The sequence below is a fragment of the Gallinula chloropus genome (genome assembly GCF_964237585.1).
Source record: "Gallinula chloropus genome assembly, chromosome: 9".
NCBI lineage: Eukaryota > Metazoa > Chordata > Aves > Gruiformes > Rallidae > Gallinula > Gallinula chloropus.
In genome coordinates this window covers 5,727,810-5,753,389 of record NC_140094.1, presented here as the reverse complement: position 1 = coordinate 5,753,389, position 25,580 = coordinate 5,727,810, and the positions used below count along the sequence as shown (strand labels likewise).

General features: G+C 57.1%; 2 protein-coding genes across 2 annotated transcripts; one reads left to right on the top strand and one right to left on the bottom strand.

Annotated features, from left to right (window-relative positions):
* Window positions 1-111: 111 nt before the first annotated feature.
* Window positions 112-18,334, bottom strand: PKM (pyruvate kinase M1/2). Its single transcript, XM_084267849.1, has 11 exons — window positions 18,199-18,334; window positions 13,061-13,230; window positions 12,580-12,671; window positions 9,889-10,020; window positions 9,510-9,696; window positions 8,781-9,051; window positions 8,069-8,219; window positions 7,321-7,473; window positions 3,875-4,041; window positions 1,101-1,282; window positions 112-768 (listed from the first exon to the last, which is right to left on the bottom strand). Exons 2-11 carry the CDS (start codon window positions 13,209-13,211, stop codon window positions 662-664), a joined length of 1,593 nt encoding a protein of 530 aa, XP_084123975.1. The 5' UTR covers window positions 13,212-13,230; window positions 18,199-18,334; the 3' UTR covers window positions 112-661.
* PARP6 (poly(ADP-ribose) polymerase family member 6) lies at window positions 18,122-25,580 on the top strand (the record flags this gene model as incomplete). Its single annotated transcript, XM_084267926.1, has 22 exons — window positions 18,122-18,283; window positions 19,648-19,761; window positions 19,878-19,972; window positions 20,200-20,260; window positions 20,392-20,482; window positions 20,576-20,642; window positions 20,907-21,056; window positions 21,298-21,478; window positions 21,815-21,868; window positions 21,972-22,067; window positions 22,154-22,246; window positions 22,321-22,446; window positions 22,564-22,629; window positions 22,795-22,862; window positions 23,095-23,143; window positions 23,473-23,585; window positions 23,865-23,937; window positions 24,122-24,191; window positions 24,541-24,620; window positions 24,708-24,771; window positions 24,912-24,996; window positions 25,082-25,580. 22 exons carry the CDS (start codon window positions 18,122-18,124, stop codon window positions 25,182-25,184), a joined length of 2,061 nt encoding a protein of 686 aa, XP_084124052.1. The 3' UTR covers window positions 25,185-25,580.

Sequence of the window (25,580 nt, the reverse complement as noted above, 5' to 3'; positions counted from 1 at the left end):
GGAGCCGCGACACGCTATACACACCGCCCGCCTGCCCCCCCCCGTGACCGGAGCTCCGGGACTCCCCAGCCCCGCCCCCCCCCTTCCCGGGAGCGGCGGCAACTCGGCCGGTGCTTCAGCTTCTCTTTATTGATGGAGTTGTGCTCTACTGCCCCGGGGCCCGTGGGAGTACGGGGTGGGTGGAAAAGGGGGGTGGTGATAAGAGTGGAAGGGGGGACACGCGTCACTAACACACCGGACGAGGTAGGAGCAAGGGGAGCACGGGACACTCTGTGCTGGGAGCCCACCCCCCTCCTCCCACCCCCCAGCCCCTGCACAAAGAGGGTTTGGTCTGGGAGGGGAGAATGGAAGAGGGCGACATCACCTTCCCCCTTCACATCACCCCCGGGCAGGGCAGAGAAAGGGGTTCTTCCACCCCTAGGCAAGGGTGTGGGACCCTCTGATGTCACAAGAGGGGTGTTAACAAAAAAATAAACCTAAACGCTTCAAGTATGTTGTTTCTGAGTGATTTAAGGTCTCTTCCCCCGGTTGCTGCAGGACTGGGCGGTGTTTAGCAACCTACATCCACGCTAGAGACAAGGAGAGAACATCCAAGCGATGGCTGGCCTAACGCGAGGGCGGGGGGGGGGAAGGGGGAAGGAAGGCACGGGGCCTTGCTCCTTCAGGGCACGGGCACCACGCGCATGGTGTTGGTGTAGCCAGAGCCGGGGCGCCAGCCCGTCAGCACGATGACCAGGTCTCCACTCTTGAAGAACCCACGGGCTTTGCCTGGAAGAGAGAAGAGAAACACACTCTCAGGGTCTTTGCCTGGCTCTGGGATCCTCCATGGGCCCGAGATCAGAATTTTAAGAGGTGCAGGAAAAGCAGTCACCCCACACCCAGCTCATCTTCTGGGAGCGAAAAGGGTGGTTCGAGCACCACCCAGCGGAAGCTGGTTCAAGGTCCTATTTCCCAAGCGGATGCGGTTGCACTTACACCACTACCACCCCCCATTGCCCAAGGCAGGCAAGTTCCTCTCCTGGTGGCAGCCCAAAAATCACCCTGCAAGGCAAACCTCGCCCAGAGCCTCCCCTGGCCAAGGCCAGAGCGTTGTCACTCACCGACATTCATGCCCAGGTTGACGCGAAGGTCCACATCCTCTGCCCAGGCATCATGGGCCGGCTCTTTGCAGAGGACAGGGAAGATGCCCCGGTAGAGGTGAGCCTGGCGAGCTGTCTGGTCGTTACGGGTCACAGCAATGATGGGAGCACGCGGGCGGTACCGGGACACCAGGTGCGCTGACCTAAGAGGGAAGCAGAAGTGTGGTGAAGGTATGGCCAAAGGGAGCAAAAGCAGCCTTGGAGGGCCCCCCAGAACACCCGGTGGGACACAGGGAATGTGACCCCAGGAGATGCCAAGGTAGCCAACGAGCTCCAAATTCCCAGTTAGGCAACTGGGAAGGCCAACACCAAAGGCCATCTCCAGTCTGCTGGGTGAGATTCACCTCGCCTCTGTGTCTAGGAACCACCATCAGCACGCTTCAGGCCCCGAAAACAAGCCTTTAGTTGTCTCCGTTGCTATGCAAAGGTGGCGAGGTGCCCATTTATTCCGGCCTTGGCATCTCAACGGGGGTCCCCTGTGCGTGCCCTCTGCTCCCAGGAGCTCCGGGTTTATAGGAGGGGAAGAGCCAGCAACACTGCCCCAAGCTTGCCAAGGAGACGGCCATTTGCATCCCAACCACATTCCCCTGCCAAAAGCCAGAGAACGGGCTGCTTCCTCCGCCCAGGGCTCCAGCTCTTGTGCCCAACATATCTGAGGCCAAAATTTACACTGGGGAGTTGGGCACAGAGTCCCAACACCTTCAAATAAGCAAGCAAGGCAGCCTGGGCAGGACTACAGGCACTGTTCAGGCAACATCTACAAATAAACAGCCTTTGGAGCTCCGTCTTCCCGACATGCACGCTGCCATCTCCACAGCCTCCTTTAGCGGAGCACCAAGCTTCAGGCAGGCAGTAGGGGTCTGCTGGAAGCACCCAGACACAAGTGCCACTCTCAGACAATCCTTCCCACACCGTGCAAGCAGCCTCCCGGAAGCTCGAGGAGGTCCAGGTACTCCAAAGCTGTAATAAAATCCACGGCTAAAAATAGAGTTAAATATCAGAGTTCAAAAAAAAGAGAAATCTCTTTTGAAAAGGTCAAGTGAAGGCCAGAACCTTTCGCAACGAAACATTAGAAGCAGGAGGCTATCCAGAAACTTGGTGCTTATAGAGTCACTCCTCATCTTCTGGCCGCTTCAAATCATTTGAAGTTGTAAATTCCAGAGAAGGATTTGCCCTGATGGTCCAGATCTTCAGGGAAAACATGCCTGGGGTATAAAAATCCCACCTCTGCTGAGCTATTTCCTCGGTCTGATTCCAGCAGGACTAAATACAGAGTTTTCTTGGAGAAAGCAGCCTGGTACTTGTGGCTGGACGCACTTTGGGAGTGAGCAGACTAGCTCCTCCAGCTGCAAAAGCTCACAGGCAAGGCTCCAGCTCCCTCTCCACCACCCGAAGAGGGAAATCTCACCTCACCTGTTGTCACCATCAGGTTGGCAGGCCTGAGCTCACCTGAGGGCACAGGCAGCACTTGGCTGCTGCCGATCCCTGCAGATGGTTGAGAGAGAGGACTCGCAGCCAGGGATAAGGAAGCCCATATGGGGAAACTCCTGAGGCCCACTGGGTTTTCCTGCCTGACAGCTCTAGGCTAAGCAGCACCCCCCCTTCACCCCACAGGCTCAGGTGCAAGCAGGGCTCATGCCTGAAAGGTTCAGCGAGGGACCGACCATTTGGATATCACTGTGAAAGGCCAAGGATTGATTTTTATGGGGAAAAATATTAAAAATAAAGAAAAAATTCTGCATCCCCTGAGCTTCTGCATCCAGTTGAACTGAGGATTTCTTGCCAAGTTCACATCGCAGCTTGTTTTCGCCTTGACGGTTCTGGAGACGCCCTTCACAGCAGTGAGAGGAGGCAAGGCTGGCCACTCCCATGTAAATCCTTACACATGCCAGATATGCCAGAGGTGTCTGCCTGTTTCCCAAGGAAGTGGCACCATGGGTGGGAGACCTGGGCTCTGTTGCTGCCAAAACCTAGGGCTTCACCATTACAGCTCTGGTCTTTCACAGCCGTCTTTATTTTACTCTATTTTTGGTTTGTTTGGGAGTCTCCTTTCCCCTACCTTGTCACAAAGTGGGGTTTGACCTGAGGGAACCTGTCACCTCCTACCTTCCAGACTTGGTGAGGACAATAATGGCCCCGCTGCAGCACTTGAAGGACGCTTCCACAGCGCCAACAGCAGCGGCCTCCGTGGGATCACAGTTCAGGGAAGTCAGACGACGAAGTTCCTCAAACAACTGCCTGTGAAAGATGGCGGCTTCGGCCTCCCGGGCAATCTATAAGAGCGACACGCGTTTGGGAAGACAACACTCACATCAATCACTCGGGGTGGCATGGGCGAGGTGCTCTGTCAGCAAGGTGCCATAGAACTACATTAAGGAGACACCAATTGACAAGCCCAGATTTAGCTCGGCACACTGGGGTGACAGCCGCAACATTCAGCCGCCCCAGCAGCACGAGGAACCCTTTGATTCCCAAGGTTTTTCCTTCTCTGAAATCGGTGTCACCTGCCGAGCCACCTCGCCCCACCGAGCCCCCACTCAGGTGACATTCATGCCAACTGCCAGCCACTCTCGCTCTGCTCCTGCCTACCTGGAAAATTCCTACCACAAAAGCAGCAGCCGCCATTCGCCACGGCGGTTACGCGAGGCCGATACAGCAAGCTGCTCGCTAACGTTTTGGCGGTGTTAGAAGGGAGCGTGTGTGTTTAGACTCGTGGCGACCTCTCTGAGCCCTACCTGCCAGATTCGGTCAGGACTATCAGGGCCGCAGCTAAGCACTTAAAAGAGGCCTCCACTGCGCCCACCGCCATGGCATCGGCAGGGTCCCTGTTGTTAACATTGAGGCGGAAAATCTCTTCGAAGAGCTGACGGTGAAACATGGCTGCCTCAGCCTCGCGGGCGATCTGCAGGCCCCAGTCAGAGGGAAGGAGGAGGGGAGAAAGAAAGAGGAAAGAAAAGAAGGGAAGATAGACCAAAGTAACATGAGATCACGTTAATTTGCTTAATTATTGAAGTAATGCATGCAAGAGGATATTAAAGGTCAGGCTGGGAAACTTTTTGGCTCTCGGGTTGGGAAGCTGCTGAACTCAACGGTCCGACACGCCACGGCTGTGCTGGCTGGTGCACTGTGTACCCAGGAGTCCCTGGTCATTTTGGAGGCAGCATTCTTGCCGTACCTGTGAGTCTGTTCAGAGCTGCCAAGTGCAGCTTGCTTTTCAAGGATAGCAGCAAGCCAGCTCAGACTCAGCCCACACTTGGGACTCATTGCTTCTTTGAGCGACTCTCGTGCTATCTGCCTGCCTCCGGCTCCTCCAGAGACAATCCCTGCAGCTTCACATCCCTGCTCACACCCCCCCCCAAAACCAACAGAACGGCTCATGTGGAGCCAACATCTCCTCCCTCATGAGGGGAGATGGATTCCTAGCTTCCTTAGATTGAGAGCCAATAAAAAATTTGATCTGAAAACCAATAAAGATGTAATTTGAGAGCAAATTAAGATTGAATTTAACCTGAGAGCCAAAAATGTTTTGCCTGTAAGTGCTGCACCAACATCCCTTTTGGTACCAGAGAAATAAATAGGAACAAGTGGTCTTTATAGGGTTGTCAACACAGGCATTGTGTTCTTCACACAGCTCCAGACTGTGGGAATCACTTGTGTTATTCCCAGATGCTGGGAATCACTTGTTTAGAAGATGGTTCCCACTTCAGAAGGCTGCTTTGGCCTTGACAACCCGATAAAGGCAGCTTGCAGAGACCAGAAAAGTATGCGGAGGTTGATGATCAAGGACAACTTCATCCAGTTACTCCAGTAAGCCAGCGGCCACTCTGCAAAGCATGATGAGGTGATGCTAAAGCAGAGACTGAAGCACTGTTACAGTGAATGCTTTGTAGGTAGACCCCCTTCCAAATGAAAACTTGGCTCCTCGAGTGTTAATGAATTATTTTATGCCATGCTGGGAATTATCCCTCTTCCATAGGTAACAGTTTAAGCCAAAGCAGATAAGTATCTTATGTCTAAAAATACCAGGGTGCATGTCACAGACAGGAACAGCAGCCTGGTGCCAGCTGCAGACCTAAAGCACTCCAGCTTTAACACCTGCTGTGAGCAGGGACAGAAGCATCTGCCTCAAAATGCCCGCTCTGGACACGCAGAGGCAGCCCCAGGTTAGAGGGAAGCCCCAGTTTCAGAGGACACGTGTGCATCTGCTTTGACAGCAGCTGCAGAAGGGCAGAGCAATTGGTAGCTTTACACTGTAGTTGGTTTTACTCATCCAGGAGCAGTTCCTAGTGGGTATGTGGGGGGAGGTACGGGCTGGAAGTGAGAAAGGAAGAGGGAGACAGCTACTTAAACCTTGGTCCCTTTAGACAGCATGGCCAGATCTGGGGACAAAACCACAATCATGGGCCTAAGTGGAAGGAAACAGGACACAGCCTGGCCAATGTTTGGAAGCTCGGAGCCCAACTCGAGCCACAGGATATTTTACTCACATGCCAGCTGCTGAAGAGAGGGAGCTCATTTGGGCGAGGCGATCCCTCTCCAGCTAGCCAAGTGAAACCACTGCAAAGATGCTGGTCAGGCTGGGATAGGCAGAAGACTTTTGGAGAGGTGCAAGGGTACAATGTAGCATGGACCCTGACCATTCTCTGCATCACAGGCCACACTGGCTGTCCGCACCTCACTACAGAGGGAGCTTTACTCCCAATTCTTCTGTAGCAGCACCAGATAAATATATAAATGCAAACCCATACAAGTTTCAGGCTGCAGAATGCACATGGGAGCAGGAGCTGCCCTCTACAGTGCTCTCTCCCCACTACAGCTGTTCAAGCTGAAATACTCGCCCGCTCTGGCCACACTGTGGATTTTCAGACCGTGGGCACTGCCGCTGGGGATGGTGTTGCTCAACTAACACCAAGGGAATTAGCTCAGAGGTAAAGAGGGGACTGCAGGGGAATGTGCTCAGGCCATCAGTTGGCACCTTGCTGCTTGTGCCAGGGTTAAATAAATAAAAGTGAACCTGTGTTTGTTCCTCTGTCCAGAGGGTTAAAACCACCAGTGTTTCCACAAGGGCTTAGCAGTGGGAATACCGCTATTCCCAGGTCCACAGGAAGGGAATCACATGCAAGGGAGCCTGAGCTGAGGCTACAGGCACCATACCACCCACCTCGGGAAGAATTACACCAGGGTTTTCTATTCTTGCATTAAATTTGGTGCAGCAAGTTTCCAACTCTCAGTAGGGTAAGTCAACCCTTGGGATTTAGGGGGTGAAAAAGAAATGAGGAAGAACCTTCCAGACACACAGTCAGCGTTCAGTTGCTGCCCTGGTAATTATCAAGTCATATTTTGCATTTGCCACATGCAAATAAGAAAAAACAATGAAGAAACACTATTCCATCTTAACCAGGTAAGAGATCTTTACCTAAGGCACTGCAAACCAAGGCCAGCCAAGCCAATTAATCTATATAATCAGAACTGCAAATAAGAAAAGTCAAACTGGTGAATTATCACCACTGTGATTCACAGCACTGGTAACCAGGGAGAAGCTACTCGCCATCGGGCTTTTCATCAGCTGAAATGCGAGCTGGGTGAAACTCAAAGCAGAGCAGAGGTTTCTGGCAGTTCAGGCATGTAAAAATATGGTGCTGTCAGTATTCGTGCAACAGACAACCCCAACACCAAGCGCACCAGGTGCCCAATGCAACAGCACTGTAAATCAGGCTCACAAGCCTCCCCCGCCCGCCCGCCTCCCACCCCACCCCCCCGCCCTACAAGAGTCAGCCCATACTTTCCATTATCTAGAGATAAACTGCTTAAGCAGCTCCCTGACCTTGGAGAAGTTTTAAGGCATTCTGTATGCCAAAACAGATTAGGAGAAACTCCTACCAAGGTAACGGCAAAACCCTTTGCCCCAGCTGAAACACAAATTAAGAGGAGAAACCTGAAGCTTTGGATCTCAGAGCTCCACAGAGCAGCTTTGGCTCTGCCTGATGCCAGTTTGGAGCACACCAAGTCAGGTTTCAGGCCCTCAGGGTCACGTAAGTAAACACGTAAGTAAGCAGAAATCACTAGATTTGGACTGTAAGAGGTGCTGCCACCCAGCACCGGGCACGTCAAGATCTTCAGGTGCTGGGCTCAGATGGAGTATGTGGGGCAAGGGAGCAGGACCCTTGGCAGAGGTACTCACAGCGTGCTGCATGCGCACAGCCTCCAGAGGGTAGTCTCCCTTGGCAGTTTCTCCAGAGAGCATGATGCAGTCAGCTCCATCCAGGACGGCATTAGCAACATCGCTGCCCTCGGCGCGGGTCGGGCGAGGCTTCTTGATCATGCTTTCCAGCATCTGGGAGAGAGCAATGGCAAAGGAATGAAGATACAGATGCTGGAAATCCAGAGCCTCATCTGACACCTACAGTCTGGAGCCCGTGTAGAGGGCGAACAGAGCCAGGAAACCAGTCCTCCCAGTGCCCGAGAACTGTCTGCACACAACCCCTACTGGAACCAGTGGTGCCAAGGACTAGCTCCCCCCTCCTCCCTCACTAGCAGCTCCCAAAACGAGATTAATGTCTTATAGAGCTCCTCTCGCAGCTGCAGCACGGGATGATACCTGGGAAGCTTAGGAAGTCTCAGGACAGACACAGATGTGCCACCACAAGATGCCGTGGCAAAGTAAAAGCTGTTTTTTTTCCCCAAATCTGTTTGGTCAGCCCAGAAGGTGCACACCACACAAGGTTTTGAGGGGTGAAACCTTCTGCAGCCATGCAAGAAGTCCTCCAACCTCACCAGGGAAGCTCCCAAAGACATCTTTAAACAAAGCACCTCACGACAAGCTAATTCAGCTCTGAGCAAAATCTTGTTGCTTATGGCATGCTGCTCTCTAGCAGATGCCAGCAAGCTGGAACAGCTCTTGTACGAGCTTAGCATTGCTTCCCAAGTACCTGAGTGGCACAGATGATGGGTTTGCCAGCCCTGTTGCAACGCCCAATCATCATCTTCTGGGCAAGGAAGACTTTTTCCGCAGGGATCTCGATTCCCAGGTCACCACGGGCCACCATGATGCCATCGCTGGCCTCCATGATCTCATCAAACCTGACAGCAAGGGAAGAGGTTTGTTATTTGTTCCGCACAGAGGACCTTCCCCGTCCATTCCATCCCCCTACCAAAAGGGAAGCGCGACACGCAGCTATGCTGTCAGCACATGGGCTTTCCACAGGCCGTTCTGGAACCCTGTAGTGCTATGGTAGAGGGAAGAAAAACAAGACCAAGTGCTACACAAAGACAGATGAAGGGGAGCACAAGGTATCCGAGAGATTTTAGTCCAGTAGCTTGGTGGTTCCCACACGGCAGCTCACCGATTTGCATCCAGGACAGCAAGTCTGAGCTCGCTACAAAGAACATGGCAGATTTCTCAGTGCTGCAGGGATTGTGACACTGTCCCCACAAGCTCAGGACGCAGAAGTTACACAACCCACTGCTCATAGCTCAGCTACATGGAGTCCCCCATGCCTGGCATTCGCTACTACCCTGTTACTTAGACTAGCAAGTCCACTGCTACTGGCAAACCCCCAAAACGAGGAGCCCTAACAGCAGTGCGAAGGGGCTGTGTTCTTCTTCGTGACCAACCCGACATGCCAGTGACAGGAGGCTCACCTGCGCACGCCCTCGTGGTTCTCGATCTTGCTGATGATCTTGATGTTCTTCCCTTTTTCCCCTAGCACCTTCCTGACAGCATGGACATCAGCAGCTTTGCGGATGAAGGACGCAAACACCATATCCACGTTCTGCTCCACACCGAATTTCAGGTCCTGAATGTCCTTTTCGGAGACTGCGGGCAGGTCGACCGCGGCACCAGGCAGGTTCACCCCCTTCTTGCTGCCGAGCATGCCACCGTTCTCGATCTCCGTCATGACATAGTCCTTGCCTGAAACAGATGCGTTCCCACAGACAGCATTAACCAAAAAGCTTCTCTGCTCCCACACCGCTTCCCTGCAGCGCTGACAGCCACCACCACGTGATAAAAGAACAAACCTGTTCAAGCTGGTCCTGTCTCTAACCAGGAAACTCAGGATTTACAATGTAAAACCATCTAAAATCCACACGAAGTGCAAACTAGCCAGGACAAACAGGCTCTGATTGGGAGCACTGGTACATCCCTATCGCACATTCCACTTAGAAGAGGGTTTAGATGATAACCTACTGAAAACCACCTGAATTGAGAGTTCAGAAGCCTGATGTACTTGAAATAGAAGACATTTTGCTCAGTCTCACTGCCGTATACCCCTCATTCTACTATGCAACTACTAGAAGAGTTACTAGAGGGGAAGCACAAACATGTTGCGAGGAAAAAAACCACGCAGAACTAGAACGGTCATTACCCACCTTTCTCCTTAACCAGCAGGGAAATGAGACCATCATCCACGTAGATTTTGCTGCCAACTTCCACAACCTTGGTGAGGTTCTTGTAGTCCAGCCACAGCACGTTCTCATCGCAGTTCTCCATGAAGGCGTCATCCAGGGTGACTTTGAGCGGCGCACCCTTCTTCAGCTCCACTTCCGCTGTGCCGCTCTGCGCATCAGAACACGTGTTTTCAGCAAAACCAGTAAAAAACAGCACACAATCAACCCCCCAGCCTGCAGCAACGCTTTCTGCAACTAGTTCATTACCCCATTTCCTACAGGCATTTGTTTTGGTCAGAAAAAGCCATGGGCACAACATGATAGCTTGTCTCACACAGAGAAAAACCAAAGAGTAACTTACTCCCTTAATGAGTCCAGTTCGGATTTCAGGTCCCTTGGTATCCAGCGCAATGGCCACAGGCCTGTAGGTGATGGGATCAGAGGCAAAGCTCTCTGTAGCTTCTCGCACGTTCTTGATTGTGCCCTCATGATACTGGCAAGGAGAAGAAGAGGAAACAAAAAATTAAGATGGAACCGTTCAGGCTGTTTCCATTTGTGAGAAAGACGACTGTGTGCCCTAAAAGCTGCCCAGGCCCACAGGTCCACTCTCATGCAATTCTTAGTTTCAGGTCTAACTTCAAGGATTTAATTCAGCCCCAGCTTCTAAAGCAGCAGAGCATGAGGACATAAAGGCTTTCCTTCCCCAGGAAAGCAGTGCCAGGCAGTTACCCGGCTGCACGTTCACTGCCCCAAGAACTGAAGGAGACAACCCAGGCACTCAGCTGGTGCAGTTTTCCAGCAGGACAGACATTTGGCAATGGCCCACCGACCACCAGTCACACCTGAAAGCCTTGTTGACCATCTGTCCACTCAGCAAGGCTAACAGTGGCAGCTGGAAGATTCATGGGCATGAAACTCCCAAACCCCAAGAAAACAAAACATCACAGCTAAGCAACTGCTGCACAGGGCTGCTGTTCTTCCCACAGAGCAGGGAAAGAGGAAGCCATCCTCTGCATTGCAGACTTCCAGCCCCATCCCTTTTAATGCCAGTCCCACAGGCGAGCAAGACAGAGAAGCTTTTTGACAATTCCAAGAAGCTTAAAGTTTCCCCCCAAGGCAATGGATTTGCTATGAGAATACTACCCATTCCTTCTGGTCATTACACTTCACTTCCAGAGCCAAAAGCAGAGGCAGCAGGAAGCTCGACAGCAGTACCGCATGCCCGGCTTGCCAGGTCTCATGTGCTAACACTGCCAGACAGCAATACAGGAACACTCCCGTCCCAACGTGCTGCGGATGGCCAGCGGATCAGTTTACTTTTCTTGTTTAAACCCCATTAAGAGATAACCTTGACTGGAAGTTGTGTAACACTTGACAGGCTTTTGTAGATAAGAAATACCCTTTCCCCTCTCTGTCGCAGAACTGCGGGTGTTTGACCTGACTCACCTCGAAACACCCACAGTTTCCCCAGTGCCACCCTGACATGAGCCCCATGCACCCACTTCGGTTATGACAGGGACAGTAATCCAGCACCAGAAAGGTGGGGCCAGAATAAAGCAGTGCTGAAGTTCACGTGCGTGTCCTCAGCCAGAGACAACACGCCACGATCGCTAACTCTTGAGGAGAAGAAATGTAGTTCATTAAGTCATGACTGAGCAGGCCCTGACCCTTCCACGTACTGCAGCCAAGATGGATGCAGCACAGAAAACGTGTCTGAACAGGGCAATTACATTTACCTAATCCCAGTCGCCCAGGACTTTTCCTTTCTCAGCTGAATAGTGAAGGCTAACCAGCTGCTAGAGTCTGACTTCCTAGAGTTATGCCTGCAGAACAGGAACACGGGCAGAGCTGAACATAAAGGTTCTTTCTTTTCTTCTTCCATGTATGAGCATGGCTGCAGGGTGCTACAGCACCCCTAGTAAGCTGAAGCCCTGTTAAGATGCTTTGGGGTAGACACAAGAGCCAAGCAAAACACTGGCAATGGATGGAAACTCCCTGGGGCTTCACTGCAACGTTCTGGAGGAAGGAGGCAACTGAAACCTCAGGCTGGTTACAGCCAGTGGTCAGACTCTGCTCTAACCCCATCTTATCTGTCTGAAACGTGAGTAGACCTTACCCCAAGCAGAAAGCAATGCTTCTCAGCCTTCAATTCTAGCTAACAAGGTTAGCAGCCGCTCCGTGGGGCCGTAACGGTGTGAAAATTCCCAATAACAGCTCCGTCACAGGGCCCAGACAGGCAGAGCTATCCCACGCTGCCCTTCCTTCAGGCAGATTTTGCTGACTGCAGCCCTCCCTGCGACGCTGACCCAGGGGCGTTTAGTCATGGTCTGATGGTCACCAAGTCAACCTTTAGGTTCTGACAGCACCCTGTGGCCTTTAAAGGCCAGGAGGGTGAGAGGCCAGGCTGTTACACGCAAGGAAGCACACGGGTCAGTAAGTAAAGCCACCTACAGCTGCTACTGGCTGACATTTTGAAAGCTGGAGGGCAGCCAGGATAGAAAAAAAAAATCCAGTGGGACGGCTCAGGGCAGCATTCTAGGCAACCTGGAATGAGATCCTCAGCTCCTCCAGTATTGCTGAGGACCCGATCTATTTATACCAATAAGGGCTCGCCTGCCACAGACAGCACGGATTTCTTTCGACCTTTTTCTCCTAAGCTCAGGGCGCAGCTTCCCAAGGACCAGGCGTTCCCAGCTCCTGCAGCCTTGCGCAGCAACAGTGGGACATGAGGAAGGACCGAATGGTTTCACCACAAGCAGCCCCACACACAGTGTCAGGTATCAGTCACCTGGCCCCCTGGTCGATAGAGGGGCACGGAAGCAACGTGCACTTGATTTCAAAAAAAGGGCTGGGTAAGTTCACTTCAACACTACTGGCAGTTACATGGGCTCCATATGTACAACCAACACGCCTCTCCCAAAAGGCAGAGCTTAGTTTCGCCTTCCCAGCTAAGGCTGGACTGGGCTAAGCCGGGTTTCCCTCTTCCGGGAGGGAAAAGGGTCAGCAGGTACACAGAGACAGTCTGGGCAGGGCCACTGCAGCTCACCCTTACCTCATGGGTGCCGTGAGAGAAGTTGAGGCGGGCAACATTCATCCCAGATTTAATCATTTCCTTCAGCTTGTCCACTGAGCGGGAGGCTGGGCCTAGGAGGAGGAAGCAGTTTGAATATTAACATCATAAAATATATCTGAGATAACCCACACATGCCAGACTCTCTTCACGTGGAAGGGAAGAGTAAGGTGTAATGACTTGCCCAACACCAACGCAGCTCATCTCAGCAGTAGCAAAGATGGTGTTAACCTGCCTGGAGGAGCACAGGAGAACCTGACCAGTTCTCACATCCCCAGGTACCGCACTGGCTCCCAGCACACCAAGGAGGGGCTGGACAGACATGAAAGAAGGCAACTTTCCCAACACACGAGTTCAGTCCTGGCAAGGGATGAAAGCCAAAGCCTTCCCACAATTTCCCTAACAAGTTTCACCAACACAGGGGTCGGCAGCTGCGATTCTCTCCTATCTAGGAATCGCTTACCAATGGTGCAGATGATGCCAGTGTTTCTTGCAATGGTTGGCTCTGAATCGATGTCCAAGCGGCACATGTGCTCCAGGAAGGTGTCCGCCATGGCAGCATGCAGCTGCTGGGTCTGGATGAAAGCAGTCCCTGCATCGTGGTGCTTCGACATTGTTGCTGATATCCTGTTTCTGGAAGGGAAAAGAAAGCAGTCCCAGGTTTAGGAATCACCCAGACTTGCTCATCAAGCGGAGACATCAACACACCCACGTGATGAATATGGAAAGAACAAGAAAGCTGCTACTGGGTTAAACTATCTTTATGGTCCTACTTGAGAGTCTTAGGTACAGGCAAGACACACTTCTATTTCCACGTCATCCCCCACGTACACCACCCAAAGCTCACCTGCCTTCTATGCAGATGTTCCCTTCATAGCTTCTCTTCATTGCCAGTCTTCCCCTGGAGCTACACAACGCAACAAAATTCAAGCACTTGAGTGCGCAGGCAGAGAGGTTCTGCCTCCTCCCTCCCAGCTCTCCAGTCATTTCTCCTACGAGCCTCGATTGCGTTTTCCCATCGCAACCGGGGACCGGGATGAGCTTGGTGCTTGACTGCAGGTACCCTCTTACGTGGGCAACCTTCTGCCCAGCAAGCAGACTCAAGTCGACTGAGCACAGCAGCTTGGCAGAGACAGCACAGCAAGGCTCCCTCTTCAGACCAAGGATGCTGCAGGTCTCCCCCAGCCCCAGTGTTCCCCTCAGCCAGGGCAGCAGAAAGCCACCACTGGTTATTTTTCCTCAAAGTTTGGATTTAAAAAAAAACAAAACTAAACAAGAAATCCAACCCTTTCCAAACTCCTTGTCTGTACAGGACTGTGGAGCATCCCCAAAACAGCAGGAACAGCCCACAGTCCCAAGAAGAAGCTGGACTGAAATGTAACTTTTTGCTGCAAAGGATGCTTCTAATTGTGCACCAACAGTTTTGCTCTCAAGTAACAGTGGGGGCTAAAAGCCGACGACGTGCCCAGGCTAGATTGCAAAAAGCCTTGAGCAGAAGGGTGATGCAAGGTGGCTGCCAGCACAGATGCATCACTAGCCCAACTTCAAAGGGCAGTTTGTCTTCCAGCTTCACACCCCAGGCACGCAGGGGCTTTGAGTGCAAGCTGCCTTTAACCAGGCAAACCCCCTCAGAACAGCACTCGGCCCAAAACCCTGGTAAGTCACACAGCTAAGGTGGCTGTGCATACATGTACTAAGGCCGAGGGAAGGCCGTGGCTGCTCTAAGATGCCCTGCCAGCCTGCCTGGTGCCGCAGAGGATGCCGGTGCCGATGCTCCTCCCCTTCACAGACCTGCCCCAAGTACGTGCAGATCGTGCGGATCCTCTTGCAGCCCTGACTCACCATCGCCTCCTTCCCATGCGGCATAAAGGAGTCAGGCTGGCGAAAACGAAAAAAAAAAAAAAACCCATAGCAAGACATAAAAAAAAAAACCCAAATCCCATAATTTGTCCTGGCAACTCGCCTTTCCCTCAGCCCTGCCAGAAGCTGCTGATTCACCCCTGTCAGTACAAGGAGCTCTGCCCACATAAAAGCCCGACAAAGTCCCATTATTACAGGAAAACCTGCTGGTCAGTCCTAAAACATGATGTTTTAGCCCTCTAACACTTGCTGATGCTTCCTTAGACACCTGCGGAGCTGGCTTCCCCTAACACACCAAACAAAAATAAAATACAATAAAATAAAGCCTCTGCTGGGAAATCCCCTCCACAGGAACATGGGTGAGCGGGTCTGCGCAGCTTCTGGGAAAGAGGAAAACCAGCCCCCAGCATCCTGAGATGAAACTGCATCCAGAGCGTGACTCTGGGTTTTTAAAAACAGGCAGACAACTTCTCCGGATCTCACAGAACCCCCCCCCCCCCGCCCACCCACTCAATTCATTTGCAAATAGAATTTTAAACTCCCGGAAGACTTTACAGACACAGAAAGCAAAGTGCAGTTCCCCGTCAGAAACCCTTTTGGACAAGGTTTTTCCAGCAGTTCAGGGAGCTCGGAAAAGTTAAGAGACGCCGCGACCTCATCCGGGGCCGAGAGCAGGAGCGCAGCAGCCACAGAGCACCCGAAATCCCCATCTGCCCACAGCACTTGCTACCACCAAGTTTCACTTTTTAATACTTCCTCCCTCACTTACGAAAGCATTGGCTGAACCTTACTGGAAGGACCAGTCTGAAATGCAACAGGAATGCCCGGCATTTCCCACTGCTCCAGACTTGCTTTTTTATTAACATCAAGCAGAGAAAGGATCTCAAGGATGCCCGAAGATAGGGAGAGCAACACCCCTACAAAGCCTAAATGAATCTGGATTCCCTCCTTGAGGGATAACCATTCAAGACCCAAGGGATAACCTTTCAGTCCAGAAGTTTAGGGCTTGGGCTGATTCAGGCAGGGTGGCCCAACGGTTGTCTGGCATCTACCGGCTCTTGGATGTTCTAGAAAGATCTGTTTGAGGTCAGGACAACCGGGTTTGCAGTAATGAGGTGACTAATGCTCGCCAGCTCAGCCTGCAGTCGGGGCCAAGAGAAACCCTAAATCCACGCGGCACCTCCGGATGGGAGAAAGCAGCGGCGGCGATCCCCACCCCACTCCACCCCACCCCCGGGGCAAACCTTTTGGTGTTATCGGGAAGTGGAAGCAGCAGGAGGGACTGACCGGCGTTAACCACCGCCACGCCGGGCAGAGATGGTTTTACTGCCTGTAAAAGCTGCAGGGTGACAACTGAGGTTTTACTGCCCGGCCTCGCTTACACAACCTCAGCGATGCCGCAGAACAAGGCTGGGCACACTCAGCCTCCCCAAAACGGTCCACATTTGAAGGAGGGATGGGTTATGAAACCATGCAGGCCTTCAGATTCCTAAAAAGAGCCTAAAACCCCATCGGCTTTGCTCACTCCAGAAGTTAAAGGCGCTCAGCAACACAAAACTACCCAGCTCCGCAGCAAGTAACACAGCCTGACCACCCCCAACCCCCTCCCCGGTTCCCAGAGGGCGGCTGTCGGAGGAGTCATGTTACGTAAGTACAAGATGGCCACCCCAAAAATGCCATCTCCAGTTTTTTATTTCCTCCTGCAACGCTGGACAGGACCCAGCAGCTGCCACCTGCTCCCGGCTCCGCAGCCCTGAGGCCTCCTCTCTCCAGCCTCTTGGAAAAGCCAGTTATCCCAGCCTGGAAGGGTCAAGCCAGCCGGCGCGGCAAGCATCAGCACTTTCCCTGTGCGTGGATGGATTAGCTTTGCCAGGCAGAGCCTGCCCTCCCTGCGGGGAAGAGGCACGCAAGAGGCTTTTAAAAATAGAGATAAATAAGAAGGGAAGCAAGTTGATGTGACAGGCATCAGACTTATCTCCAGGGTATTTGTAGCACGGACACACCTACAGACTTAACCTTGCAGCGCATCTCTGTGCCGAGAGGACAAGGAACCTTTCAGCCTGGCCACCTTGAAGGAAACAAAATCTTGTATCAAGGGTTTTTTTTTTGGGGGGGAGAGGCGTTATTTAATTTCAATACGCCTCCAGGTGCAAGCATCCCCCTACCACATCCCCAGCTCCAGGATGGAGACTGGCTGCGCGCCCAGCTGCGGGGTGGCAGCGTCAAGGTACTGCAGCCCCCATTCCCTACGTGCCACCCATCACTGCGCGCTGCGGCGGCCACGGCACCATCTTCCCCTGGGGAGAAGAGTGATACAGGACCAACACGTGGTCCAGCCGGCCTAGGAAACATCTTCTTCACGTTAAATCAAATTATCGGCTTAGTAGGTGGGAAGGGAACGGACAGCGGCTTGGGATCACTCCAGCTAAGGCAAAGAAATGGGTGTTTTTTGGTAGAATTTACGACTTTGGGTGGATAAAGGGGTAAGATTAAGGAACACGCATGTGGCTGCTCTCCGCGGTCTCCTCAGGCTTCCTCATCTAGCAAGAAGCGAAGTTTCTTGGGGGGCTTTGGCAGGCAAGAGGCCCCGCTCCGAACACGTGGCTGGCAGTGGGGCTCCCTGCCCGCCAGAGCATCTGGTTCATCTGGCGAGGGGCTGGAATGGAAACCAGTTGGCCTCATCGTAACCCATAGGGGCACCCAATGCTTAGCATAAATTCCACTCTGAGACTTGGATCCGGGCTTAAGAATTATACGACGTGGGTTTATTTCAACTTTGAATCACGACGAGCCTCGCAGGTATCCTGAGCGATCAGAACACCTCCCCTCCTCCCCCTAAACCCCCTCTTTTTACCCCACCTTCAGCACGAGGCAGGTCAGGCTCAGCAACAAGCCCTTCCCAGGAGCAGGAGATGGCTGGAAAGCGAAGACATTAACATGACAAATCCCTCCGAGAGCCCCTGATTTCCCGCCTTATCGGAACAAAGCAGGGGTTTAAAGAGATTGCAGCCCGGGAGGTTGCCATTGTCCACCGACAAAAGCGCCATTCATGCCCATCCAGCCTCGAAGAGGGGTTGAAAGGCTGGAGTAATTACGAGGAGAGATTAATTGAGAAGAGGGCTTCTCCTCCGGGGAGGGGGGAGGGGTTGGGGGGGATAGACGAAGAAGCTGCGGCATCACTTCTGAGTTCAGCGAACCGGGCGGTGATTGAAGCAACAGCGCTGCGGCTCTTACGTGAGAGCAGCCACGGGGATGGCGAAGGGCGGGGGGGGGGGGGGGGGGGAATAGGGGGGGTGATGGCGGGGCGGGGAGCGGGCAAAGCGCTTCGCTCTGTCTGACTCAGCCTCCCCGGAGGCTCCGGCTCTGCCCAGCCCAGCCGGCGGCGAGACGTTGCAATGCAGGCCCCACGCTTCCCCACCCGCGGAAAGCTGGCAGGCGGGTGGACGGACGCAGACCCTCCCCCTCCCCCCCCGCTCCCATCAGAGCCCACCGGGGCCGGGATGCTCCCGGCGGGGCTGGGCGGGACGGCGCCGCGCCACGTGCTCGGCCCCGCGAGCCCCCCGCGCGCGCGTACCCCCACCTTCCCAGGGGGCACCGCGGCCGCACCCCCCCCCCGCCTCACGCGCCGCCTGAGGGAGACCCTCAACCGCCGCCGGCGGGGGCGATGGAGGCGGCCGTTAGCGCCGCGGCGGATACCGCTACCCGCTCGCCGGCTGCCGCTAACCCCCAGGCCGCCGTTACCTGCTACCGCCGCCCGGCCTCGCCCCTCGCCCGTCCTCTCCGAGAGCCGCCGCTGCTCTGCGTGCCGTCCCGCCGCCCCGCCAAGGTGATCCCGGCCGGCCGCAGCACCGCCTCCTTTCCCCCTCCTCTCCCTCCTTCACCCCCTCCCCGGTGGATCCCTCCGCCGCCCGCCCCGCCAGGGACAAGGGAGGGGGGAGCGCGGGGGAGGCGGGGCGCCGGGACTCTTTTCTCCGGCGGACTCACAAAGCGCGGTGTGGGGTGGCACCACGCGCCCAGCGGCCAATGAGAGGCGGCGCCGCACCCGCCGCGCACGCAGCCGGAGAGTGGCCGCCGTCTTAAAGGGGCCGCGCCACTCTTAAAGGGGCCGCGCCCCCCCCCCCCCAAACCTCACACAGACCCCTTCACATCCCCCCGCACACGATGCCCCAGGGTCTGGGGTCGGGTCCGCCTGCCCGGTTTGGGGGGTCCTGAGTCTCTCACTGACCCCCTGGGGCGCGCTGCGGGGGGGGGGGGGCTCCACACGCGGACCCCACACCCCGCGGGCCCCGCCAGCCGCGCGGGTCTCCGCCGTGGCCGCCCCGATCCCGGGGGTGGGGGTGGGGGGGGGGTGCGTTGGGGGGAGCGGAGGGGGTCCTCAAAGGTGGTGACGTCAGGGGCGGCGTTGCCGGGTGACGGCGGTGGCGCTCGGGCCCGCGGCAGGGCCTGACGTCAAGGCCCGATGGCCGCCCGCCCGCCCGGCAGCATGGAGGCGGCGGCAGGCCCGGCCGGGCGGCGCTGAGATGGTGAGGGGGAGGGGGGGCCCCGGCGGCCCGCCGGAGGGGGGGAGCACGGGGGGGACCGGGACACCGCATCCCCGTCCCCGCGGCCCGGCGGAGGGAGCAGGCCCCGCGGCGGGATGCGAGGGCCGCGGCGGGAGGAGGTGCACCCCGGTGTGTCCCCCCGGCACGGGCGGGGGGCGGCGCTGACCCCCCCCCCCCCATTCGCCATCGGCACGGGCCCCCCGGTAGCTCCGTGCGCGGCCCCCACCCCCTATCCCCAGCCCGCTGTGCACCCCTGGTCCCCGTTCCCCCATTCTGTCGTCTTCACCGGCCCCCACCTCGGGTCTCCAACCCACCGCCACCCCTTGCTGACCCCCATCTCCCTCCCGCTGTTCCCCCCACTCTGTGGCCCAGTGTCCCCGGCCCACTGGCCCCCCTTTCTGCACCCCCTTCCCCCCCGCTGTCTCCATCCTGTTCCTCCCCCCATCCCACTGCCCCTGCTTTTATTTCCCCCAACTGCTGCTCCCCATCCCAGTGTCCCCCAAAACGCTGCCTCATCTCATACCCCTCGACCTGCTCCTCCCAACCTTCTCTTCTACCCTACTGCTGCCCATCCCATTGCTCCCCCCCAAATCCACCCCTAAATATTCCCCCAAACTTGCTTCCCCCAACTCTCCCTGCTGCCCCCCAGCCTTCTGCCCCTCCTAATCCACCTGTGTGCCCCCAGGACCTCAAGGGCCAGTACTGGACGGATGATGACTCCGATGGGGACAATGAGTCCGAGGAGTTCCTCTACGGCGTGCAGGTAAGAGCCACAGGTGCTGCATCCCCCAGGTGCCATGGCCGGGGCAGAGCTCGGGGACGCCCCTGAGCATGGGGCTGGGTGGGAGTCTGATGGTGCCCTGCGGTTCTGTGCTATAGGGGACCTGTGCCGCCGACCTGTACCGTCACCCGCAGCTGGACGCCGACATCGAGGCTGTGAAGGAGATCTACAGTGAGAATGCCGTGGCCGTCAGGTGGGCACACACACTCCCGCCACCCCGGGGCACCCCGCCATGCCGTACCACCCCCCGGGCACCTGCGCCATTCCCAAGCACCCATCCCCAGGCACCCATCCCCAGCCTGGGTGCTCTCCCTGCGCCATCCCGCTCTCAGGGGTGCTGCATGGGGAACCCATGAGCCTTGGCACAGCAAGCACCCTGTGCCAAGCCCTGTTCCCCCCTGACACTGTGTGTCTTCCCAGGGAGTACGGGACCATCGACGACGTGGACATCGACCTCCACGTGAACATCAGCTTCCTCGATGTGAGTGCCCCCACCGACATCGGCATGGGGAAGGGCAGGGGGACACACGCCCAGCCCGGGGGAATCCCTGAGTTTCCCTCCTGAGTTGGGGGTCCCCACAGCCGTGCTGAAATGCAGCTCTCCCTTGGCAGGAGGAGGTGGCGACGGCGTGGAAGGTGCTGCGGACGGAGCCCATCGTCCTGCGCCTGCGCTTCTCCCTCTCCCAGTACCTCGATGGCCCCGGTGAGTGGGGACGGGCAGGGTGGTGTCCCCATGGGCTCTTGGGATGGGTGCCGCGGTGGCGCCGACCGCTCACCCTCCTCTCTCCTCCTGCAGAACCATCCATCGAGGTTTTCCAGCCATCCAACAAGGAGGGCTTTGGGCTGGGCCTGCAGCTGAAGAAGTAAGAGCCATAACACAACCAGCACCTGAGGGTGGTGGGCAGGGTTGTTCACAGTCTCATCATTTTGCCCCAAAAACCAGCCAGGTGCCATGTGTCCCCACGCTGCCACCTTTTATCTGCCCCGCGATGGGCTCAGCACCAGCTTTGGGCGGGCAAGGGGATGAGCTGGGTGGCACGGGCCACCCATGGGCTGGGCTCAGCAGGCACCAGAACACACAGGGGTGCCGGCACCCAGGTCGAGCACCCATGCCGCCTCCCTTCCAGGATCCTGGGCATGTTCACGTCGCAGCAATGGAAACATCTCAGCAACGATTTCCTCAAGACCCAGCAGGAGAAGCGGCACAGTTGGTTCAAGACGAGTGGCACCATCAAGAAGTTTCGCGCCGGTCTCAGCATCTTCTCCCCCATCCCCAAGTAAGAGCCTGACGACGATGTCCGCAGGGGAACTCACCCTCTGTCCCCTCACCCTGGGTGGCTGGGGACCTCACACCGTGCCTCAGTTTCCCCACTCACCCCTTGGATGCTGCTGCTCCCTGGGATGCAGAGTTTTCTCCTGAAAACCAGCCAAGGGGTGAATTGGGTGCTGGGTGGCAGAGGAGCAGAGGACGGTGACAAATCAGGGTGGGGTGGGCTGAGCAGGACTCTGTGCTCACAGGTCTCCCAGCTTCCCCGTCATCCAAGATTCGGTGCTGAAGGGCAAACTGGGCATCCCTGAGGCTCGTGTCAACCGCCTGATGAACCGCTCTGTGTCCTGCACCGTGAAGAACCCCAAGGTGGAGGTGTTCGGCTACCCCCCCGCCAGCACCCAGGCAGGTGTCGCCCCCTTCAACATCCTGGTGGGTGCCTCCCCGCCTCGGGGTTTGCTTTCCTCTCTTTCTTTCCCTTCCCAGGGGGCTGTCGTGGGGGGGGATTGGGACCCCCCTGAGTTGAGGGGAACCCATGCAGGGCTTTATCCCCTGTGCCTTGTCTCCAGCACCCGTGGGTCCCGGGATGCCGGCTGCAAGGTGCTGCGCCGGTTTTATCCCCACGGCTGCATCCCTGGAAGTCAGTTGGCATGTTGGGGGTCCTGCAGCAATGGGTTGGGGTGTCGGGGTGTGCTGGTGCCGCGCGGAGGTGGGGGTGCGTGGGGGAAAGGGGATAACGCAGCTGGCTCCGCTCCGGCTCCGGCGCAGGTCGGCGGCCACTGCAAGAACGTCCCTACGCTGGAGTACGGCTTCCTCGTCCAGGTGAGTGTCCCGCAGCCCGCTTGGTCCCTGCTGCCTTCCCGGAGCCTCTTTCTGAGCTCCCTGGCCGGTGTGGGGGGCTTCCTCCAACCTTCCTCTCCCTCAGATCATGAAGTACGCGGAGCAGCGCATCCCGACGCTCAATGAGTACTGCGTGGTGTGTGACGAGCAGCACGTCTTCCAGAACGGCTCCATGCTCAAGGTGCAGCAACGGGGACCGTGTGGGAGCGGGATGTCACCCCGTGTCACCGCCCCTGACCTTCCCCACGTCTCCTGTCCCCTCCGCAGCCGGCCGTGTGCACCCGTGAGCTCTGTGTCTTCTCCTTCTACACCCTGGGCGTCATGTCCGGCGCGGCGGAGGAGGTGGCCACGGGCGCTGAGGTAGGAGTGCGCCTGGCGGGTGGGCACACCGTCACCCCGCGGCACCATCCCTTCACCCCTGCCCTGTCCCCAAGGTGGTGGACCTGCTGGTAGCCATGTGCCGCGCTGCCCTGGAGTCCCCTCGCAAGAGCATCATCTTCGAGCCTTACCCTTCCGTGGTGGACCCCAACGACCCCAAAACGCTTGCCTTCAACCCCAAAGTGAGCGCCAGGAGTGGGGAACACTCCCTGATGCCGGGTGGGGGGCGATGGGGTGACGGGGCTGGGGGCAGCTCTGAGAACCCTCTGATAGTCACCTCTCTGCTGCCCCACATGCAGAAGAAGAACTACGAGCGGCTGCAGAAGGCCCTGGACAGCGTAATGTCCATCCGGGAGATGACCCAGGTACGCTGGCGTCACCCCACACCACCCATGGCCCCGTGTGTGAGCTCCCCCCTTTCCCCCGTACGGGATCCCTCGCCGGGGGCGGCATTTTGGTGCCAATCTCCATTGGCCTGCAGCCGGGCAGGTGCCAGGGGACCCACCTGCACCCCCTCTCGCTTCTGCCAGGGGTCCTACTTGGAGATCAAGAAGCAGATGGACAAGCTGGACCCCCTGGCCCATCCCCTCCTGCAGTGGTAAGGCGGAGGGTGCTGTGAGCCCCCCCTGCTGCCCCACATTCCCTGGGACAAAGGTGGGGAGGGGGAAGCTGAGCATCGCCACCTCAAACCCCTTGCAGCCCCTTTCTCCTGGGGGGTTGTGACCATCCACCAGCCTCAGGGCGGGTTCTGGCTCAAATTCCTGCTCGGCCCCACTCCCGGGGGTAGGCATGGGACTACCCTGTCTGATCTTCCTCTTCCTCTTCCCAAGGATAATCTCCAGCAACCGATCCCACATCGTCAAGCTGCCTCTCAGCAGGGTAAGGGGCATGGCTGGGCACCGGGTGAGGTGCGGGGTGCGGGACAGAGGGTGTGGGGTGCAGGACGGGAGATGTCCGGTGTGAGGGAGGCAATGGAAGAGTCTGGGGTGTCCGGTGCAGATTTGGGGGTGCGCAGCCTGCTGCCTGTGATGTGTGGGAGGCAGGCTGCAGGGCTGCCACAGGCCCTCCCGGTGACCTTGGGATGGGCAAAGCGGGGCTGGGCCGGGCACAGGGCTGGGCTGCCGCGCATGATCTGTCTGTCTGTCTGTCTGTCTGTCTGTCCTCTCTCCCTGCCGGCGCCGCCTTTGCTCTTCCCTTTCCCCTGGTAGCAGCTGAAGTTCATGCACACCTCCCACCAGTTCCTCCTGCTCAGCAGCCCCCCGGCCAAAGAAGCCCGGTTCCGCACTGCCAAGAAACTCTATGGCAGCACCTTCGCTTTCCAGTGAGCTTGTGGGGGCGAGGTGGGGGCTGGTGGGAACCATGGGGCACGGTGCCGTGGGGCAGGGTGCCGTGGGACAGGGTGCTGTGAGGCAGGGTGCTGTGGGGCAGGGTGCTGTGGGGTAGGGCACTGTGGGGCAGGGTGCTGAGGGCAGGGTGCCACGGGGCAGAGCGCTGTGGGTCAGGGTGCTGTGGGACAGGGCGCTGTGGGGCAGGGCACCAAGGGGCAGGGCACCAAGGGGCAGGGTGCCCTGGGGCTGACGCGGGGCCCGGCTTTTCCCAGCGGCTCTCACATTGAGAACTGGCATTCCATCCTCCGCAACGGGCTGGTCAACGCGTCCTACACCAAACTGCAGGTAACGCTCCCCTGCTCCTGATCTTCTCCCCCACTTCCTCACCCCTCCCTCGTCCCCATCCTGGGGCAGGCAGGCAGGCAGGGAGGGATGCAAGCAGCTGCCTGCAGAGGCCAGGCTGCCTCCGCCACCGTGCCCACGCCGTCGGGGTGACCCCATATCACTCACCCTGGTGTTTTCCTGCAAGCTGCATGGAGCAGCCTATGGCAAGGGCATCTATCTGAGCCCCATCTCCAGTATTTCCTTTGGATACTCAGGTAAGAGGCTGCCTGTGCTGCCCGGTCCTGCCTGTGCTCCCGTCCCCGCTCCCTGCATGGGCTCGGGGATGCTCGGCATTGTGGTGGCCTGAGTCGCCGCGCGGCAGCGAGCAGCATCCTGCATCCTTCCCACTCACACCAGCCTCGTCCCAGCCAGCGCCAGGGAGTTAAACCCCAACATTTTCTAGGCTCCAAAAGCCTCTTCGCCCACTTTCAGGGGGGTTCCTAGGGTTCGGTCGGAGGGTGGGAGCACCCAGAGGGGCTGTCCCTGTCTGTGGCATGTGTCCTCGCATCACCCCAGGGGTGCTCCCTGCCTGGGAGTGACGGTTGCCGCCTCGCTTCTCCGCAGGGATGGGGAAAGGGCAGCACCGGATGCCTTCCAAGGACGAGCTGGTGCAGAGGTACAACCGGATGAACACCATCCCCCAGGTGAGAGGCGCGGTGGCACCCGTGGGTGCTGGGGATGGCGCGAGCTGAGCCTGGCCGGGGCACTGATGCCATTTTCTCTCCCTGCAGACCCGCTCCATCCAGTCCCGCTTCCTCCAGAGCCGCAACCTGAACTGCATCGCGCTTTGCGAAGGTGGGGGAACACGCGGGGTCGGGACAGCGAAGGGGTGGCGGGGCAGCATCTACAGCCCTGGCTCACCCGGAGGGCGGGAGGGAGGGTACAGGCAGCAGGGACACGCCCCAATCCCCATCTGACAGCCCTTTTCCCCACAGTCATCACCTCCAAGGACCTGCAGAAACACGGCAACATCTGGGTCTGCCCCGTCTCCGACCACGTCTGCACCCGCTTCTTCTTCGTGTGAGTCCCAGCAGCGCCCACCTTGCCCAGGGGACACCCCTGGGACACCCTTTTACCCTTCAATCCCCTCCTTTTCCCCTTCCAGGTACGAAGATGGCCAAGTGGGAGACGCCAATATCAATACTCAGGACCCCAAAATCCAGAAGGAGATCATGCGTGTGATTGGGACTCAGGTGTACACAAACTGAGTGGCAGCAGGGATCCCCCTCCAGGACCACCGCCCCCCCCTCCCGGGTACCGAATGAGGACCTTGGGTGAGGCCGGGGAGGGACGAGCAAGTTTTGGGCCTCCCGGGCAGGGCAGAGACGGGGCCAACGCCAGCAGCTCCACCCTGCCCATAGGCATCAGGCGAGCACCAGGAGGGTTTAGCAGTCCCTTGTCTCCTCCCCGTCCCCTCCCTCGGTTGTGCCTGACCCGGTGGCAGTGTGGAGAAGGAGCTGCGGGGGCTGGCATGGCCGTGGCCACCCCTTCTGGCCTTGGCAGCGAGACGGCGTTTTTATCCATGAGAGAAACCCAAGCAAAAAAAAAAACAAACAAAAAAACCCAACAAACCAACCCAACCCCCGGGCAAAACAAAGAGAAAA